This window comes from Macaca nemestrina, chromosome 12 (assembly GCF_043159975.1).
Source record: "Macaca nemestrina isolate mMacNem1 chromosome 12, mMacNem.hap1, whole genome shotgun sequence".
Lineage (NCBI taxonomy): Eukaryota > Metazoa > Chordata > Mammalia > Primates > Cercopithecidae > Macaca > Macaca nemestrina.
This window is the reverse complement of record NC_092136.1, coordinates 17,862,094-17,882,998: the sequence shown is the minus strand read 5'-3', so window position 1 is coordinate 17,882,998 and position 20,905 is coordinate 17,862,094. Positions and strand designations below refer to the sequence as shown.

The 20,905-nt window shown below is 46.6% G+C and overlaps 1 protein-coding gene across 2 annotated transcripts in view; it reads right to left on the bottom strand.

Moving 5' to 3' along the window:
• LOC105471701 (formin binding protein 4) overlaps positions 1–18,063 on the bottom strand; it is a 53,557-nt gene extending 35,494 nt beyond the window's left edge. Inside the window, exons 1-5 of one of the 2 annotated variants that reach the window (XM_011724459.3) lie at positions 17,720–18,063; positions 15,848–15,940; positions 4,394–4,530; positions 2,424–2,607; positions 47–194 (exon numbers count right to left, since the gene is read on the bottom strand). In XM_011724459.3, the coding sequence (XP_011722761.1) occupies positions 47–194; positions 2,424–2,607; positions 4,394–4,530; positions 15,848–15,940; positions 17,720–17,945 (788 nt within the window). In that variant the 5' untranslated portion in view covers positions 17,946–18,063. The remainder of the gene's footprint in view (positions 1–46; positions 195–2,423; positions 2,608–4,393; positions 4,531–15,847; positions 15,941–17,719) is intronic. The other variant, XM_011724460.3, reaches the window with a different exon arrangement.
• Positions 18,064–20,905: the final 2,842 nt, after the last annotated feature.

Genomic DNA, 20,905 nt, shown 5'->3' with positions numbered 1-20,905 from the left:
ACTTCAATTTCCTTCTAGGCAATTTCATTTTAAAATTAATTCTTACCTGGGCTGGTAATGCTGTAATCCCTGTACCTGGGTGGCAAGATACTGGGGTAACTCCCAAGTCACTTCATTTGTTTGTGTATTCCAATAGTAATAACATCCTGTGTTCTCATCCCAGACTTCCTGCCAATCTCCCATCTCAATTCCGACTAGAAGAAAATAAAACAAATTTTAAGCACAAATCCCCCTACAATTCTGGCTTACATATAAGCTCAAAAGCCACAATCACCTAACAAGTTTCTCAAAACTTTGCACTGTTAACATTTTGGGCAGACAGGTCTTTGTTGTGGGGGCCAATCCTATGTGCAGGCCAGCACCCCTGGCCTCCGCCCACCAGAAACAGCAGCACTCCCGTCCACCCTGCCTCCTACATTGTGACAATAAAAAATATTAACAGACATTGTCAAATATCCCCTAGGGGCACCCCCCAACACCGGTTGAGAACCACTGGCCTAACACCAAGAATTGTTTTCTTAATACCTACCATTTAGAGTCACCTTTGAACACAGTTTTTTTTGTTTTTTTTAAAAAAGTTTGGCTGGATGCAGTGGCTTAGGCCTGTAATCCCCAGCATTTGGGAGGCCAAGGTGGGCAGATCACCTAAGGTCAGGAGTTTGAGACCAGCCTGACCAACATGGAGAAACTCTGTCTCTACTAAAAATACAAAATTTAACTGGGCATGGTGGTGCATGCCTGTAATCGCAGCTACTCGGGAGGCTGAGGCAGGAGAATCATTTGAACTGGGGAGGCGGAGGCTGTGATGAGCCAAGATCGCACCACTGCACTCCAGCCTGGGCAACAAGAGCAAGACTCCGTCTCTAAATAAATAAACAAACAGAAAAAAGCAGTTTGCTGGTCCAAAAATTTACCTAAAATACTTTGAATATCATGGCTTTTCTTATTACCCGGCAAGGATAAGGAATTACTTTTTAAAAGATAAAAATTACATCCTGCCAGGCGCGGTGGCTCACGCCTGTAATACCAGCACTTTGGGAGGCTGAGGCAGGTGGATCACCTGAGGTCGGAAGTTCAAGACCAGCCTGACCAACACAGAGAAACCCCGTCTCTACTAAAAATACAAAATTAGCTGGGGTGGTGGCACATGCCTGTAATCCCAGCTACTCGGGAGGCTGAGGCAGGAGAATCGCTTGAACCCGGGAGGCAGAGGTTGCGGTGAGCCGAGATCGCGCCATTGCACTCCAGCCTGGGCAAAAAGAGTGAAATTCTGTCTCAAAAAAAAAAAAAAAGCCGGGCGCGGTGGCTCACGCCTGTAATCCCAGCACTTTGGGAGGCTGAGGCGGGCGGATCACAAGGTCAGGAGATCGAGACCACGGTGAAACCCCGTCTCTACTAAAAATACAAAAAATTAGCCGGGCGCGGTTGTGGGCGCCTGTAGTCCCAGCTACTCGGGAGGCTGAGGCAGGAGAATGGCGTGAACCCGGGAGGCGGAGCTTGCAGTGAGCCGAGATCGCGCCACTGCACTCCAGCCTGGGCGACAGAGCGAGACTCCGTCTCAAAAAAAAAAAAAAAAAAAAAAAAAAAAAAAAAAAAAAAATTACATCCTACAAGTTTTCAGAGCCGACTATCCTACCTACCATCTTCGACATGCTTTATTTAAAAAGACAGAGGTTGGGCGTGGTGGCTCAAACCTGTAATCCCAGCACTTTGGGAGACCGAGGCAGGTGGATCACCCAAGATCAGGAGTTTGAGACCAACTTTGCCAACATGGTGAAACTCCGCCTCTACTAAAAATACAAAACATCTGCTGGGTGTAGTGGTACGTGCCTGTAATCCCAGCTACTTGGGAGACTGAGGCAGAAGAATCACTTGAACCTGGGAGGCGGAGGTTGCAGTGAGCCAAGATTGCATCACTGCACTCCAGCCTGGGTAACAACGGTGAAACTCAGTCTCAAAAAAAATAAAATAAAATAAAATAAAAGAATCCTAAAGTCTAAAGTTAAAGCCTCTGGGCTTTCATCTTTAGAAAACTGAATGCCAGCTGGGAGCGGTGGCTCACACCTGTAATCCAAGGACTTTGGGAGGCTGAGGCAGGCTCATTTCCTGAGCTAAGGAGTTCGAGACCAGCCTGGGCAACATGGTGAAACCCCATCGGTACTAAAATACAAAAGAGAAATTAGCCAGGCGTGGCAGCATGCGCCTGTGGTCCCAGCTACTCAGGAGGCTGAGGGAGGAGAATTGCTTGAACCCGAGAGGCGGAGGTTGGAGTGAGCTGAGATTGCGCCACTGCACACCAGCCAGGGTGACATGTCAGACTCCACCTCAAAAAAAAAGAAAAAAAAAAAACGAACAGAAAAGTGAATGCCTAGAATCCCTTTAAGGATTTTACTTTTCTTTTAAAATCAAAGGATCAAGTTTACCTCCTGCCAGTGAACACTGAGTATCATACTGCCATCCAGATGTTTGGGTGGAGTCTGTTCCATTTGAAGTAGAAGAAAGGGTAGATGTTGCTACTTCCTTTGGCTCTGGTCGAGGTGGAGTTGGAGGTGGAGCAGAAGCTCCTACAGGAGCTGCAGGCTGAGGAGCTGTTATGGCATCGATCTCCTTCAGTATGAAAAGAGTAACAAATGCAGTAATTATATCAAAGACAAGAAACTTAAGGAAATGGCAATCCCTTTTTAAAAATTCTACACATGATGAGCTGGGCACAGTGGCTCATACCTATAGTTCCTGTACTTTGGGAGGCTGAGACAGGTGGATCACTTGAGGTCAGGAATTTGAGACCAGGCTGGTCAACATGGTGAAACCCCACCTCTACTAAAAATACAAAAGTTAGGCTGGGCACAGTGGCTCATGCCTGTAATCCCAGCACTCTGGGAGGCCAAGGCAGGCGGATCACTGGAGGCCAGAAGTTCAAAATCAGCCTGGCCAATATGGTGAAAAGTTGTCTCTACTAAAAATACAAAAATTAGCCGGACGTGCTGGTGGGCACCTGTAATCCCAGCTATTCAGGAGGCTGAGGCACGAGATTCACTTGAATCTGGGAGGCGGGGATTGCAGTGAGCTGAGATCTCACTACGGCATTCCAACCTGGGTGAAAGAGCAAGAATCCGTCTCAAAAACAAACAAACAAAAAAACAAAAAGCAAAAAAAAGAATAGAATTATTATTGGGCATGGTGGCACATGCCTGTAATCCCAGCTACTCAAGAGGCTCAGGTGGGAGAATCACTTGAATCTGGGTGGCAGAGGTTGCATTGGGCCAACATCATGCCATCACATTTCAGCCTGGGAGACAGTATGACCCTGTCTCGAGGGAGGAAAAAAAAAAAATTCTAGACACTCATTCTAAGCTTCTCAAATCAAAACCCTCATCTTCCAATTATACAAGCTCCCCAATCTCTTCCAATCTGCCTTTTTTCTCTTTGAAACCTTTACAAAAAGAAAAGAGAGGTGGTGGCTCACGCCTGTAATCCCAACACTTTGGGAGGCCGAGATGGGTGGATCACCCGAGGTCAGGAGTTCGAGATCAGCCTGGCCAACATGGTGAAACCCCGTCTCTACCAAAAATACAAACATTAGCTGGGTGTGGCGGCACATACCTGTAGCCCTAGCTGCTCGGGGACACATACCTGTAGCCTCAGCTATTTGAACTCGGGAGACGGAGGTTGCAGTGAGGCAAGATTGTGCCGCTTGCACTTAAACCTGGGCAACAGAGTGAGATTCCATCTCAAGGAAAAAAAAAAAAAAAAAAAAAAAAGGAGAGACAGCGAGGTGTGCTCACACCTATAATCCCAGCACTTTGGAAGGCCGAGGTGGGAGGATCGCTTGACCCCAGGAGTTCAAGACCAGCCTGAGCAACACAACGAGATCCCATCTCTTTTAAAACTAAACAAGGCCGGGCGCGGTGGCTCAAGCCTGTAATCCCAGCACTTTGGGAGGCCGAGACGGGCGGATCACGAGGTCAGGAGATCGAGACCATCCTGGCTAACACGGTGAAACCCCGTCTCTACTAAAAAGTACAAAAAACTAGCCGGGCAAGGTGGCGGGCGCCTGTAGTCCCAGCTACTCAGGAGGCTGAGGCAGGAGAATGGCGGGAACCCGGGAGGCGGAGCCTGTAGTGAGCTGAGATCTGGCCACTGCACCCCAGCCTGGGCAACAGAGCGAGACTCCGTCTCAAAAAAAAAAAAAAAAAAAAAAAAAAAAAAAAAAAAAAAAACCTAAACAAAACAAAAAAAGAGAGAGAGATTGGGAGAAATGCAAGAAGAGAGTATTGGAGGGAGAGGGAGAAAGGAGGAGGAAGACACTGAATTGACAAGTATGCTGACCACTTAAGATCCAGGTCCCAAAGTAGCTTCAATAACTAAAACTCCAAACAAAAGCACCACTAACCGCCAGGAAGTTGGCCAATGTACTATCAATATCAGTCGACTGGTTTCCATTTGTCTCTTTGGATTGTGCTGGTTTTTCGGAAACATCATTGTCATCGTCATCACTGTCAGCATAAGCACCAAGTAAGCACAGACCGCCTAGAAACAAAAAGGAAAACAGTATTTGTAACAACAATGGCAATATGTCCTAAGAAGTATCTAAATGGAAGTATGACATGGTTTTTTAAATTTACTTACAGATTAGAACATAACCCCAAAACTAATAATCACTGAACTACCACAGAAGAATAAATTACGTCATATGCTTAAAGCTAATAAAAATTGATCTATAGACCACGTGCGGTGGCTCATGCCTGTAATCCCAGCACTTTGGGAGGCCGAGGCGGGTGGACCATGAGGTCAGGTGTTTGAGACCAGCCTGGGCAACACAGTGAAACCCTGTCTCTACTAAAAATACAAAAAATTAGCCGGGCATGGTGGCATGCACCTGTAGTCCCAGCTACTGAGGCAGGGCAGGAGAAATGCTTGAATCCGGGAGGCAGAAGTTGCAGTGAGCCAAGATCACACCACTGCACTCCACCCTGGGCAACAGAGCAAGACTCCGTCTCCAAAAAAAAAAAAAAAAAAATTGATCTGGGCTGGGCATGGTGGCTCACACCTGTAATCCCAGCACTTTGGGAGGCCAAAGTGGGCAGATCATGAGGTCAGGAGATAGAGACTATCCTGGCTAACACGGTGAAACCCCGTCTCTACTAAAAATACAAAATTAGCCGGGTGTGGTGGCACATGCCTGTAATCCCAGCTACTAAGGAGGCTGAGGCAGGAAAATTGCCTGAACTCGGGAGGCGGAGGTTGCGGTAAGCTAAGATCGCGCCATCGCACTCCAGCCTAGGCAACAAGAGTGAAAACCCATGTCAAAAAAATATAAATAAACAAAATAAAAAATAAAAAAAATTTTGATCTGAGCCAGGCAACACAGCTTATGTCTACAGTCCCAACTTCTTGAGGAAGATCTGAGGTAGGAAGATCATTTGAGCCCAGAATCCAAGACCAGCCTCGAAAACACAGTGAGACCTTGTCTCTCCCCAAAAAACAAAAACAAAAAAACAAAAAAAAGAGAAGAGGAAAAAGAACAAAATATTAGCTGAGCATATGGCTGAGGTGCAAGGATAGCTTGAGCCCAGGAAGTTGAGGCTGCATTAAGCCAAAACATCTCCACTGTACTCCAGCCAGGGTGACAAAGTGAGACTGACCATGTCTCCAAAAAAAAACCAAGAAAATTAATCTGCATAGTTATTTCAATCAATTATTCAATCTCACTCTCTTTCCAAATAGTACCTAGTATATCCTGATTTTAAAATTTGGTGATTAAAGTGTTTACCTCAAACTAAACCAATTACAGTGTAGCAGCTGAAACAAAGACTTTCAAAAACAAAACAATAAAGAAACAAAGACTTTCAAAGTTAAAAAACAAAGCTTTTAATCAATGATTATTCCTCAAACAGGAAGTGACAGGAATTAAAAATGGGACTCAACATGGCTAAGACCAACGATCAATGTCTTCCTCAAATTTAAGTGGTATCAGGTATGGCCTCTGTAATGCTGCTATGCCATTTCCTTTTGGATCACCTGTGGCTACTCCAAGATTACAATTAAGTAAGCATACATACCTCTATGTATTATAAATACATAAAATGTTAAATTCTAGCTAGATTTTTTCAGCTATTATATTAAATTGCACAGTGCTGACACATTCTACGCTCTCACTAAAAAGTTAGTAAATGAAGAGATTTATCAGAAAGTTAAATCTAGTTTTCTGTGTCATACATCCCTTACATAAACTCAAAGGTCACCTAAAAGTAAACATAAATTGTTCCATTAATCACGTAAGAGTTCCTATTCAGTGCCTTAGTATTATAATTCCTATCTTTGTTTCTTTCTGTATGTAGGTAAGTCTTTTTATTTGTTTGTTATACTTTAAGTTCTAGGGTACATGTGCACAACGTGCAGGTTTGTTACATATGTATACATGTACCATGTTGGTTTGCTGCATGCATTAACTCATCATTTACATTAGGTATTTCTCCTACAGCTATCCCTCCCTCCTCTCCCCACCCTACGACAGGCCCTGGTGTGTGATGTTCCCCACCTTCTGTCCAAATGTTCTCATTGTTCAATTCCCACCTATAAGTGAGAATATGTGCTGTTTGGTTTTCTGTCCTTGCGATAGATTGCTCAGAGTGATGGTTTCCAGCTTTATCCATGTCCCTACAAAGGACACAAACTCATCCTTTTTTACGGCTGCATAGTATTCCATGGTGTATATGTGCCACATTTTCTTAATCCAGTCTATCATTGATGGACACTTGGGTTGGTTCCAAGTCTTTGCTATTGTGAATAGTGCCGCAGTAAACATAACGTGTGCATGTGTCTTTATAGTCGCATAATTTATAATCCTTGGGGTATATACCCAGTAACAGGACCGCTGGGTCAAATGGTATTTCTAGTTCTAGATCCTTGAGGAATCACCACACTGTCTTCCACAATGGTTGAACAAGTTTACACTCCCACCAACAGTGTAAAAGCATTCCTATTTCTCCACATCCTCTCCAGCATATGCAGGTAAGTTCTTAAATAGCAAAATTTTTTTTTTTGAGATGGGGTCTTGCTCTGTTGCCCAGGCTGGAGTGCAGTGGCGCAATCTCGGCTCACTGCAACCTCCACGTTCAGGGTTCAGCAATTCTCCTGCCTCAACCTCCCAAGTAGCTGGGATTACAGGTGTGTGCCACTACACCCAGGTAATGTTTGTATTTTTGGTAGAGATGGGGTTTCACCATGTTGGCCTAGCTGCTCTTGGACTCCTGATCTCAAGTGATCTGCCACTTTGGCCTCCCAAACCCCAAAGTGTTGTGATTACAGGCATGAGCCACCACACACAGCCTCTAAACATCAATTTCTAAAATTTGATTGATTTATGTATATATGTATGTAAGAGATAGGTTCTTGCTCTACTGCCAAGGCTGGAAGCAGTGGATCACTATAGCCTCAAACTCCTGGCCTCAAATGATTCTCTTGCCTGAGCATCCTGAGTGGATGACGAGCGGCACAACCCACCATGCCTGGCTAATTTCTTTTATGCAGAGACGCAATCTCCTATGTTGCCTGGGCTGGTCTCATTCTGTCCTCATGTGATCCTCCTGCCTTGACTTCCCAAAATGTTAGGCAAAATTTTTCATTTCTTTTTTTTTGAGACAGGGTCTCACTCTACCACAAATGAACTGGTGCAATCACAGCTCACTGCAGCCTTGACCTCCTGAGCTCAACTGATCTTCCCACCTCAATCAGACTCCTGTATAGCTGGGACTAGAGATGCGCACCACTGCACCTGGCTAACTTTTGCAGAGACGGGGTTTTGCCACGTTGCCTAGGCTGGTCTTGAACTCCTGGGCACAAGCCATCTTCCCACCTCAACTCCCATGTAGCTAGGACTACAGGCCTATGCCACCACACTTGGCATTTTTTTTTAAAAGTACAGACAAGGTTTCAATCTGTTGCCCAGTTTGGTCTCGAATTCCTGAGCTCAAGCAAATCCTCTGCCTCAGCCTCCCAAAGTGCTGACATTACAGGTGTGAGCCACCTCGCCTGACCACAGTAGTATTTTAAACTGGTAAGAAAGATATTTACATGGATGTTTCTGGACAGGCATGGTGGCTCATGCCTATAATGCCAGCACTTTGGGAGGCAGAGGCGGGGGGATCACGAGGTCAGGAGATCGAGACCATCCTGGCCAACATGGTGAAATCTCGCCTCTACTAAGAACACAAAAATTAGCTGGCGGCGGTGGTGCACGCCTGTAATCCCAGCTACTCAGGAGGCTGAGGCGTGAGAATCGCTTGAACCTGGGAGGCAGAGACTGCAGTGAGCTGCGATCATGCCACTGCACTCCAGCCTGATGACAGGGCAAGACTCCGTCTTAAAAAAAAAGGAAAAAAAAGAAAAAAAGAAAAAACAAAAAAAAATGAGAGAAATTTGCATGGACGTTTCTTAGACAGTGTCTCTCTTTTTTTTTTTTGAGACCGAGTCTCGCTCGGTCGCCCAGGCTGGAGTGCAGTGGTGCGATCTCAGCTTGCTGCAAGCTCTGCCTTCTGGGTTCATGCCATTCTCCTGCCTCAGTCTCCCTAGTAGCTGGGACTACAGGTGCCCACCACCGCACCTGGCTAATTTTTTGCATTTTTAGTAGAGATGGGGTTTCACCGTATCAGCCAGGATGGTCTTGATCTCCTGACCTCATGATCCACCCGCCTCGGCCTCCCAAAGTGCTGAGATTACAGGTGTGAGCCACCGCACCCGCCCGTGGTTTTTGTTTTTTTTTCTTTTTTTGAGATGGAGTCTCATACTGTCACCCAGGATGGAGTACAGTGGCACAATCTCAGCTCAGTGCAACCTCTGCCTCCCAGGTTCAGGCAATTCTCTTGCCTCAGCCTCCCGAGTAGCTAGGATTAACAGGCACATGCCACCACAGCTGGCTAATTTTTGTACTTTTAGTAGACATGGGGTTTCACTATGTTGGCCAGGCTGGTCTCAAACTCCTGACCTCAAGTGATCTGCCCTCCTCGGCATCCCACGGTGTTGGGATTACAGGCGTGAGCCCTGCACCTGGCTTTTTTTTTTTTGATATGGAGTTTCGCTCTTCTTTCCCAGGGCTGGAGTGCAATGGTGTAATCTCGACTCGCTGCAACCTCCGCCTCCCAGATTCAAGCAATTCTCCAGCCTTGGCCTCATGAGTAGCTGGGATTACAGGCGTGCGCCACCACACCTGGCAAATTTTTTTGTATTTTTTAGAGATGGGGTTTCACCATGTTGGCCAAGCTGCTCTCACACGCCTAACTTCAAGTGATCGGCCTGCCTTGGCCTCCAAAAGTGCTGAAATTACAGGCGTGAGGCACCACGCCCGGCCCAATTTTCTTGATGTTCTGAACAAAAGGTATTCAGCTTTGTAAGAGCAGAACTACCAAAGGAGAAACTTCTGTATGAAAAAATGCTGCACTTTAGTATTCAGTACTGATGGATTCTGGAAAGGAGGGTGGGAAATTATATTTTTAAATAAAAATACTGGCTGGGCACGGTGGCTCATGCCTGTAATCCTAGCACTCTGGAACCCCAAGGTGGGCGGATGACCTGAGGTCAGGAGTGCCAGTGTAGCTTGGCCAACACGGTAACTGTCTCTACCAAAAATTCAAAAAAATTAGCTGGGGTTGGTGGTACACGCCTGTAATTCCAGCTGCTCGGGAGGCTGAGGCAGGAGAATCACTTGAACGCAGGAGGTGGAGGTTACAGTGAGCCGAGGCTCTGCCATTGCACTCCAACCTGGGGAACAAGAACAAAACTCTATCTCAAAATAAATTAATTAAAAATAAAAACACTTCTAATGACAATCATAGATATAATCACTTTTGGTAAAAAGTTTCAATCAGGCAAGCTGCATGGTATTTTCATCACAAAATTCCCCAACAAGAGGTAGTTCCCCAGGTCCACAGGCAAAATAGGTTCTGCCTATTCCCTTTCTTCACCTAACAGCTTTTCACCTATGGACATAAAACTTCTTCTACACTCCTAAAAACATAATAAATTAGCCAAGAAAATGAAAATTATTAAGCCTAGTGTTTGTAAGAAATTCAGAGAGACATCATAAGTTGATCAAACTTTTTTTTTTTTTTTTGAGACAGTCTTGCTCTGTCGCCCAGGATGAAATGCAGTCGCACAATCTCGACTCACTGCAGCCTCTGTTTCCTGGGTTCAAGCAATTCTCCTGCCTCAGCCTACCAAGTAGCTGGGATTACAGGTGTGTGCCAATGTAATTTTTGTATTTTTTTGGTTTTTGGTTTTTTTTTGGAGATGGAGTCTCACTGTTGCCCAGGCTGGAGCGCAGCAGTGCGACCTCGGCTCACTGCAACCTCTGCCTCCCAGGTTCAAGCCATTTTCCTGCCTCAGGATCCCGAGCAGTTGGAATTACAGGCGTGCACCACCAACCCCAGCTAATTTTTTTGTATTTTTAATAGAGACGGGATTTCACCATGTTGGCCAGGCTGGTCTAGAACTCCTGACCTCAGGTGATTCACCTGCTTCAGGCTCCCAAAGTGCTGGGATTACAGGCGTGAGCCATCACGCCCAGCCTTTTGTATTTTCAGTAGAGACAGGGTTTCACCATGTTGCCAGGCTGGTCTCGAACTCTTGACCTCAGGTGAGCCACCTCCCTCAGCCTCCCATAGTGTTGGGATTACAGGAGGCAGCCACAGTGGCCGCCTAGATCCCACATATCTTAAGTGACATTTGGTAACAGGTTCCAAGAGCTACAAAACTCAAGTTTTTTTATACAGTCTCATCTTTGAGGCTAAAATACCAAGACATAACTCCAAAAACACTTTGCTCAAAGCTTCTGGTGGCTTGCTTTAAACAACTAAAATCTGTAAACACTCAAATGCTCGCAAATAGCGGACTGGCAAAGCAAATTATAGGACATACCTGATTTATTACCATTTTGTGATAAATCAGACTATTATAGAATCACATGAAATATTACTAAAGGGATTAAAAGTAATGCTAAAGGAATAAAAGCAAGTCAAAAATACACACAAAATTTAATTAAACCTCAGAAAATACAGAGTATATACTGCTAACAGGCATGAAGTTAGAGTAACACTGAAAATAAACGTTCACATTATCAGGTAAAATTGCTTTATCTTAGAGAAATCTTAGAGGCGGGGCGCAGTCGCTCACCGCTCTAATCCCAGTACTTTGGGAGGCTGAGACGAGCGGATCACGAGGTCAGGAGGTCAAGACCAGCCTGGCCAAGATGCTGAAACCCTGTCTCTACTAAAAATACAAACAAAAATTAGCTGGGCATGGTGGCACGCGCCAGTAATCCCAGCTACTAGCGAGGCTGAAGCAGGAGAATCGCTCTAACTTAGGCGACGGAGGTTGCAGTGAGCCAAGATCATGCCACTGCACTCCAGCCTGGGCAACAGAGCAAGACTCCATCTCAAAGTTAAAAAAAAAAAAAAAAAAAAAGAGAGAGAAAAAAATCTTAGAAACAAAAACAACAGGATGATCGTGATGGCTGACATCTATAATCCTAGCATTTTGGGAGGCCAAGTAAGGAGGATCACTTGAGCCTCCTTGAGACCAGCCTGGGCAATAGAGTAAGACAATGTCTATATAAAGAAAAAAAAATTTATTAAAAACAACAAAGCTGGCCAGGTGCCTCTGACCTATGAGCAGGTACTAAAGAACTCCAAGAATTTAATTTTTTTTTTTTTTTTTTTGAGACAAAGTTTCACTCGTTGCCCAGGTTGGAGTGCAATGGCGCAATCTTGGCTCACTGCAACCTCTGCCTCCTGGGTTCAAGTGATTTTCCTGCCTCAGCGTCCTGAGTAGCTGGGATTACAGGCATGTGCCACCATTCCCAGCTAGTTTTATATTTTTAGTAGAGACGGGGTTTCTCCATGTTGGTCAGGCTGGTCTTGAACTCCAGACCTCAGGTGATCCACCAGCATCAGCCTCCCAAAGTGCAGGGATTACAGGCGTGAGTCACAGCGCCTAGCCGTTTTTTTCTTTTTTGAGATGGAATCTTACTCTGTCACCCAGGCTGGGGTGCAATGGCATGGTCTAGCTCACTGCAACCTCCGCCTCCCGGGTCCAAGCGATTCTCCCACCTCAGCCTCGCAAGTAGCTGGGACTACAGGTGCGTGCCACCATACCCAGCTAATTTTTGTATTTTTAGTAGAGATGGGGTTTCACCATGTTGGCCAGGCTGGTCTTGAACTCCTGACCTTGTCATCCGCCCACCTTGGCCGCCCAAAGTGCGGGATTACATGCGTGAACCACTGCGCCCGGCCTTGGTGTTTTTTCTTTGAGATGGAGTTTTGCTCTGTCACCAGGCTGGAGTGCAGTGGCACGATCTTGGCTCACTGCAACCTCCACCTCCTGGGTTCAAGTGATTCTCCCACCTCAGTCTCCTGAGTAGCTGGAGCTACAGGTGCGCGCCACCACACCCAACTAATTTTTGTATTTTTAGTAGAGATGGGGTTTCACCATGTTGGCCAGGATGGTCTCGATCTCTTGGCCTTGTGATCTGCCTGCCTTAGCCTCCCAAAGTGCTGGGATTACAGGCCTGAGCCGCCGTGCCCCGCCTATTTTTTATGTGTATTTTTTTGACACAGGGTCTCATTCTGTCACCTAGGCTGGATTGTAGTGGCATGATCATATAGCTCACTGCCGCCTTGAACTCCTGGGCTCAAGCGATCCTTCTGCCTCAGTCTCCCAAGTAGCTAGGACCACAGGTGATCAGCACGTCCAGCTCATTTTTAATTTTTTTTGTAGAGATGGGGGTCTCGGCCAGGCGCGATGGCTCATGCCTATAATCCCAGCACTTTGGGAGGCTGAGGCAGGTAGATTACTTGATGTCTGGAGTTCCAGACCAATCTGGCCAACATGGCGAACGCTGTCTCTACTGAAAATACGAAAATTAGCTGGGCATGGTGGTGTGGGCCTGTAATCCCAGCTACTTGGAAGGATGAAGAAGGACAATTGCCGGAACCCAGGAGACAGAGGCTGCAGTGAGCTGAGATCACGCCACTGCACTCCAGCCTAGGCAACAGAGACTCTGACTCAAAAAAAAAAAAAAGAAAAAAAAAGAGATGAGGGTCTCTCTGCTGCCTAGGCTGGTCTTGAACTCTAGGCTTCAAGTGATCCTCCTAACTCAGCCTCCCAAAGCACTGGGATTACAGGCGTGAGCCACCATGCCTGGCAAGAATTTCATTTCTTTAAAAACTCCATTTTGGGGGGTGTTAAAAACTAAGCTCCTGGGCTGGGCACAAGGGCTCATGCCTGTAATCCCAGCACTTTGGAAGGCCAAGGAGGAAAAAAATCACTTAAATTCTGGAGTTGTAAGAACAAGTCCTTGACTACTATTAAGATTAAGATGTGTTGCAGGCTAGGCATGGTGGCTCAGACCTGTGATCACCGCACTTTGGGGGTCCAAGGCAGGTGGATCACTTGAGGTCAGGAGTTCAAGACCAGCCTGGCCAACATGGCAAAACCCTGTCTACTAAAAATACAAAAATTAGCCAGTAATCCCAGCTACTCAGGAGGGCCTGGCCAACATGGCAAAACCCCGTCTCTACTGAAAATACAAAAATTAGCCAGTAATCCCAGCTACTCAGGAGGGTGACGTAGGATAAATCAACCCGGGAGGCAGAGGTTGCAGTGAGCCAAGATCCCGCCACTGCACTTAAACTCAAACTCAAAAAAAAAAAAAAAAGACTTGTTGCTACTTAAAGCCTGAGAAACCATGGTCATTCTTCAGAGCCATAGTTTTTTTTTTTTTCTTTTTGAGATGAAGTCTTGCTCTGTCGCCCAGGCTGGAGTGCAGTGGTGTGATCTCAGCTCACTGCAAGCTCCACCTCCCAGGTTCACACCATTCTCCTGCCTCAGCCTCCCGAGTAGCTGGGACTACAGGCACCTGCCACCATGCCCAGCTATTTTTTTGTATTTTTAGTAGACACTGAGTTTCACCATGTTAGCCAGGATGGTCTCGATCTCCTGACCTCGTGATCCACCCGCCTCGGCCTACCAAAGTGCTGGGATTATAGGTGTGAGCCACTGCACCCGGCCCAGAGCCATAATTTTTAGCCGTCTTTTTTTGAGAGAGGTATTGACCCCTCAAACCTCAACATTCTTACTTACCTTTAAGAGTTGATGCCACACAATTTGTGTATCAACTTCCTATATCAGGCAGTAAATTATTTCTTAGGTATATACCTCTTATGGCTTGAATGTGCCCCTAAAAAGGATGTTTTGGAAATTAAATCCCCAGTGCAACAGTGTTGGGAGGTAGGCGCCTAATGGAAGGTGTTGACATCATGAGAGGACATTCAAACCACAGGAGTAATCAAGGAAGTTTCTCCTAGAAACATTTAAATTTATATTTTATGTATTTATTTGAGACAGGTTCTCACTCTGTCGCCCAGGCTGGAGTGCAGTGGCAAAACCTCAGTTCACTGCAACCTCTGCCTCCTGAGTAGTTGTGATTATAGGTGTGCACCACCATGCCCAGCTAATTTTTATGTTTTTAGTAGAGATAGGGTTTCACCATGTTGGCCAGGCTGGTCTCGAACTCCTTAACTCAGATGATCCGCCTGTCTCAGACTACCAAAGTGCTGTGATTACAGGCGTGAGCCACAGCTCCTGGCTAAATTCTACTTTTAAATGTGTTAAGTCTCAAATGAAATAACATGCAGTTTGCAAATACAAAATGGTATAATGTAGTTCTGAAATTTCTCTCACATTCAAATTTTAGCTTTCTAACTAACCCACACTGGGGTGTTTTGTTTGTTTGCTTTTTTTTAGGTGGCAAATGGTAGGAGAGAGGAATAAGAATCTATCATTTTACGCATCAAATAGTACAAAAAGTATTCTGAATTGAAAAGAAATTACTACCAATTATAGAGTATTTAATATTAAAACACATTTTACTCTTCCAAGATACACAGAGTGGAGAAAATTAACATTCTTGGCACTTACTATGTCACATCTGTAACTATCTCAGAGATAAAACATCCATTTTACAGATTAATGAGGTTCAATCCAATTAGTAATTGTCCCAAAGTCTAAGTGTGAATGCCAGAGTGATGAATTGAACCCAGGTTTGTATACAAAACCACTGTTGCAACTAGCACATTCGTTTGTACTTCAAAATATTTAATAAGCTCGATTTCCAGGTCCACCAATGTTTGTTAGGTAACCAATCAAGCCAGAGTGTTAGAAAAGAAATAGGAGTTGGCATGCCTAATGAACACCAAGCTAGTGGGAGGACCAGAAAACTAGTTATAAAACAGCATCAGGGAAAAAAATAGTAAAAAAAGGTTTTGGGTAAAGAAAAACAACGGCCAGGCGCGGTGGTTCAAGCCTGTAATCCCAGCACTTTGGGAGGCCGAGACGGGTGGATCACGAGGTCAGGAGATCGAGACCATCCTGGCTAACACGGTGAAACCCCGTCTCTACCAAAAAAATACAAAAACAAACTAGCCGGGAGAGGTGGCGGGTGCCTGTAGTCCCAGCTACTCGGGAGGCTGAGGCGGGAGAATGGCGTGAACCCGGGAGGCGGAGCTTGCAGTGAGCTGAGATCCGGTCACCGCACTCCAGCCTGGGTGACAGAGCGAGACTCTGTCTCAAAAAAAAAAAAAAAAAAAAAAAAAGAAAAACAACAAATTTTCCACTGGTCAAAGTGTATATACATCAACATTCTCTCACAAACAAAAAAATCTTAAATCATATTTTTGGGAGAAATAACGTTAGCAACTGTAAAGCATTCAACAAAACATTCTATGTACAAACCCAACTTGACTTTAATGAAGGATGTGCGAGAAAAAATGTACAAAACAAAACAAAATCATACCTGTTGCTTTAACAGCTGTGGGTCTAGTGGTCATGACTGGTTTTGGAGGATTCTGAACAACTCTAGGAACCTCCTGCACCGCTTCCTGTTCATCTGGATTAGAAAAAAAAAAAAAAAAGAAAACTATAGTCAGATTCCAGACCAGAGAAAACACTAGAAGTGACAAATCACATCTGGATTAGAGAAAAAAAAAAAAAAAGAAAACTGTAGTCAGATTCCAGTGAAAACACTAGAGGTGACAAATCAATCGTTCATTTAACCTTTCAGCTCTAAGTTCCATCAATTTAAAAAAAGTGCATTTCGGCTGCGCTCGCACCTGTAATCCCAGCACTTTGGGAGGCCAAGACGGGTGCAGGGGGGTGTCACTTGAGGTCAGGGGCTCAAGACCAGTCTGGCCACCATGGTGAAACCCCATCTCTACTAAAAATACAAAAAAAAATAAAAAATAAATAAAAAGTAGCTGGGCGTGGTGGCACTCGCCTGTAATCCCAGCTACTCCAGAGGCTGAGGCAGGAGGATCGCTTCAACCCAGGAGGGAGAGGTTACTGCAGCCTGGGCCACAGAGGGAGACTTCATCTCAAAAAAAAAAAAAAGGACATTTTGCGGACCCAAATAATTGGGAGATGATAAACACACAGAGCTGGAATCTTTTTTTTTGTTTTATGAGATGGAGTTTCGCTCTTGTCGCCCATGCTGGTCAAACTCCTGACCTCAAGTGATCTGCCTACCTCGGCCTCCCAAAGTGCTGGGATTACAGGCATGAGCCACCGTGCCCTGGAGTCTTTCATCTGCCTACAAACTTCAACATCAAGGGAAGGCTCTGATCACGGTAAATAAACATTATTAATATAGCTTCATGGCCAGGCGAGGTGGCTCTCGCCTGTACTGATCGCTTGAGCCCTGGAGTTCGAGACCAGCCCAGGCAACATGAAGAAACTCCGTCTTTACTGAAAATACAAAAATTAGTCGGGCATGGCGGCAGGATCCTGTAGTCCCAGCTACCCATGAAGCTAAGGTGGGAAGACCGCTTGAACCCGAGAGGTGGAGGTTGCAGTGAGCCCAAGATCGCGCCACTGCACTCCAGCCTGGGCGACAGACTGAAACCTTGTCTCGAAAACACAAAACAAAACTCTTAAAAAGTTACACCTGCAATACCGACAAATACATACAAAAACATAAGTATTTTCCAGGCTATGATAGGACCTTTACAAGACACACCAAACACTGCTATTGGCGGATTTTTTGCAATTAACGACCCAGCGTGATCTCTGAACATCCGAAACAGTAGCGGCTCCTCCCGCGCCTAGCCCCGCAGTCACTTTAAATCCAAGCACCACTCGGGTGAGAACCACACAAATACTTAGAAACCCACCAGCTCCATTTCTCCAGGAGTTTTGCTAGTGTAGGCATGCTTACTGGCTGGAATATTAAAAAGCTTTTTCTAAACGTCTCTATCTCCGTTTTGACAAAACCGAAAGGAGGCAGATGACGTGTGGAAAGGCCTGGTCCACAGTCACAGGCCGCGCACGCGGAAACTCATCCTCACATCCACTCTCTGCATTACCCAAAACCGACCCGGGGCGTTTGGGAGACTCAGGGTGCCCGAACCTCGGTCGTATTTCAAACGTTCCTGGGGCAAGCCCCGCACCAGAGATGGCCCCTCGGGCTTGGCCCGGGCCGAGGGCGCAGAACAAGGCCTGGCCCTTCTGCGGCCCGGAGCCCAGGACCGCCCCGCCTGCAGTCCCGCAGCAGGCAGGCCTCAGAAGCCGACCTCGCCCGCCTCCCTCGTTGGGTCTGGCCAGGCGCCCTCAGCCTGAGGTAGGCCTAGGCTGGCCGCAAGCCCTGAGCTCGAGTTCGGGTCCCCCCGCGCACCCTTGCCTTCTGAAGGCGAGTCGTCCGAGGCCGCGGCGGCAGTCACCGCGGTGGTGGTGGTCGTCGCCGCCGCCGGGGCGGGCTGGCTGGGGACCGCAGCCGTTGAGTCCGGCTCGGTGTCGGGTTCCGGCTCCGGGTCCCGGCCCGGCGTGCTGCCCCGAGGACCCGGCGGAGAGAGCTGCAGGATGGGCCTGCGGCCGGGTACCGCTCGGGACTTCTTCCCCATCGCGAGCCCGAGCGCGAGCAGCGAGCGTCGGGCGGCCGAGAGGGGCGGGCGCTGGACGCTGGGCACTGCGACGCGTAATCAATATTCATGCACCGCGACACCGCCTCCAGCCCGGATCCGCTTTCAACCGGCCGAGCGCGCGCTTGCGCAAGCGCCTCGGGCCCTTCGGTTCTTCTGGCTCCTCGTCACCGGGAGAAAGGGCGGGCTTACCCACGGCGCTAGGTGATTGGCTGTTTTGACCCAGAGAACGGACCCGTGGCCAATGGAAAAGGAAAAAGGGTGAATGTCCAGCCAATAGTGGGGTAGGGCCTGAATTAGAATGACTTCCCCACTTCCGTCGGGTTCCACCCATGCGCTTTCCCTGAGCCTTTTCTTTACCCTCTTGTCCTCCATCTTGTGGCTATTCTTGGTCGAGCGTTCCATGTTGTTTGTCTTCTAGAAAGGTGTGCTTCTGGGCCGAGCGCGCTCACGCTTGTAATGCCAACACTTTCGGAGGCCGAGGCGGGTGGATCACGAGGTCAGGAGTTCAAGACCAGCTTGTCCAAGATGGTGAAAGCCCGTCCGTAATAAAAATACAAAAAGAGTAGCCGGGCGCGGTGGCAGGCGCCTGTAATCCTAGCTAATCGGGAGACTGAGGCAGGCGAATCGCTTGAACCCGGCGGCAGAGGTTGCAGTGAGCCGATATCGCGCCACTGCACCCCACCCTGGGCGACAGAGTGAGACAGTCTCAAAAAAAGTAAAAAAAGAAAGTTGTGCTGTTTTCTGGGCCCTTCCCCAAGTTTCGCCCTGATTATCGTGGCTTACTTTGGGTATAGTATTGAACATTAAATAGGGCAGTGGGTCTTTTATGCTTTTGTAATTTCTTACAGCCCAAATAGATGTCTCATATTTTCTCGCTTATTAGCTGGGAAAAAACACGAGATATTCCACTACCTACAAGGAAAAAGCCTAAAATTGTTGAGATGGAATCCAGGAACCTTACCAGTTTATCACTACTATCGTCAACCTGCTTTAATTAATTTACCCTTACTTTATAACACTGCCCCCTCTCCCGTCTCTTCTACCTGTGGAGCCTGCCACTTGGAGCATCACCTCCCTGTTCTCCTTTGCACTGGCTGGAATGATTACTGCATCACATGATGGAAGTCTTTTATTCTTTCATCAAGGCGCAATGCAGACGCAGTGCAGGCGTGACCGCTCCTGCCCAGCCGCTTCCTGGCACTTGGCATCTTGTTGACATCCGTCTCCCCTCTAAACTAAGGAATGCGAGTGGTATTTATTTTTATATCCGCAGCAGCTCAGTTCCCACTAAAAATATCTAATACTTACTGAACTCCATGTGTCAGTCACCAAGCACTTTACACGTAGAATTGCATTTGATTCCCTTTTAAAATGATTATTTCTCATTTTATTTTTAAGTGTCTTGCTCTCTCATCCAGGTTGGAGTAACGTGGCATGTTCATAGCTCACTGCAGCCTCAAACTCCTGGGCTAAAGCCATCCTCTTGCCTCAGCTTACCGTGTAGCTAGGACTACAGTGGTGTGTGCCACCATGCCTGGCTAACTTTTTATTTATTTATTTTTTTTGAGACGGTGTCTCGCTCAGTCGCCCAGTCGCCGGGCCGTAGTGCAGTGGTGCAATCTCGACTTACTGCAGCTTCTGCCCTCCAGGTTCAGGCGACTCTCCTGCCTCAGCCTCCTGAGTAGTTGAGATAACAGGTGTCCACCACCAAGCCTGGCTAATTTTTTTATTTTTAGTATAGACAGGGTTTTGCCATATTGGTCAGGCTGGTCTCAAACTCCTGACCTCAGGTGATGCACCCGCTTTGGCCTCCCAAAGCGCTGGGATTACAGGCGTGAGCCACCATGCCTGGCACAATTTTTTAATTTTAATTTTAATTAATTTATTTTTGAGAGAGTTTCGCTGTGTTGCCAGGCTGGAGTGCAGTGGCATGATCTTGGCTCACTGCAGCCTTTGCCTCCTAGGTTCAAGCGATTCCCCTGCCTCAGCCTTCTGAGTAACTGGGACTACAGGCGCGCACCACCTTGCCTGGCTAATTTTTTGTATCTTAGTAGAGAAGGGGTTTCACCATATTGGCCAGGCTGGTCTAGATCTTCTGACCTCATGATCTCTCTACCTCGGCCTCCCAAAGTGCTGAGATTACAGATTTTTATTTTGTATACAGAGTCGCCCAGGTTGGAGAGCAGTGGCGTGATCTTGGCTCACTGCGACCTCCACCTTGTGGGTTCAAGTGATTCTCCCACCTCAGCCTCCCAAGTAGTTGGGACAACAGGCGCATGCCACCACCCCCACTAATTTTTGTATTTTTAGTAGAGACGAGGTTTCACCATGTTGGCCAGGCCGGTCTCGAACTCCTGACCTCAAGTGATCTGCATGGGATTACAGGCGTGAGCCACCGTGCCTGGCCTAATTTTTTTTTTTTTTTTTAGAGGGAGTTTTGCTCTTGTCACCCAGGCTGGAGTGCAATGGCACGATCTCAGCTCACTGCAACTTCTGCCTCCCGGGTTCAAGCAATTCTCCTCCCTCAACCTCCTGAGTAGCTGGAATAACAGGCACCCACCACCATGCCCTACTAATTTTTTGTATTTTTAGTAGAGACGGGGTTTCACCATGTTGGCCAGGCTGGGCTCAAACTCCTGACTTCAGGTAATCCACCTGCCTCGGCTTCCAAGATTGCTAGGATTACAGGTGTGAGCCACTGTGCCTGGCCCCAAGAATTTGCTGTTTTAAAGCTGTTAGCAATTTTCTACTTTATTTAATGAGAGACAACAGTAAAATAAGGAGTTTTGTATAGGAACTTTGAAGCCAAACATCTGGATTGAAACTTTTCTTCAGCACCTTCCAGATATGAAGGCTTAGACAAATTTAACATCCCTAAACTTGTTTCTGCAACCACAAAATGCATTAGTACTAGTATCCATAGATCCATAGGGTTGTTA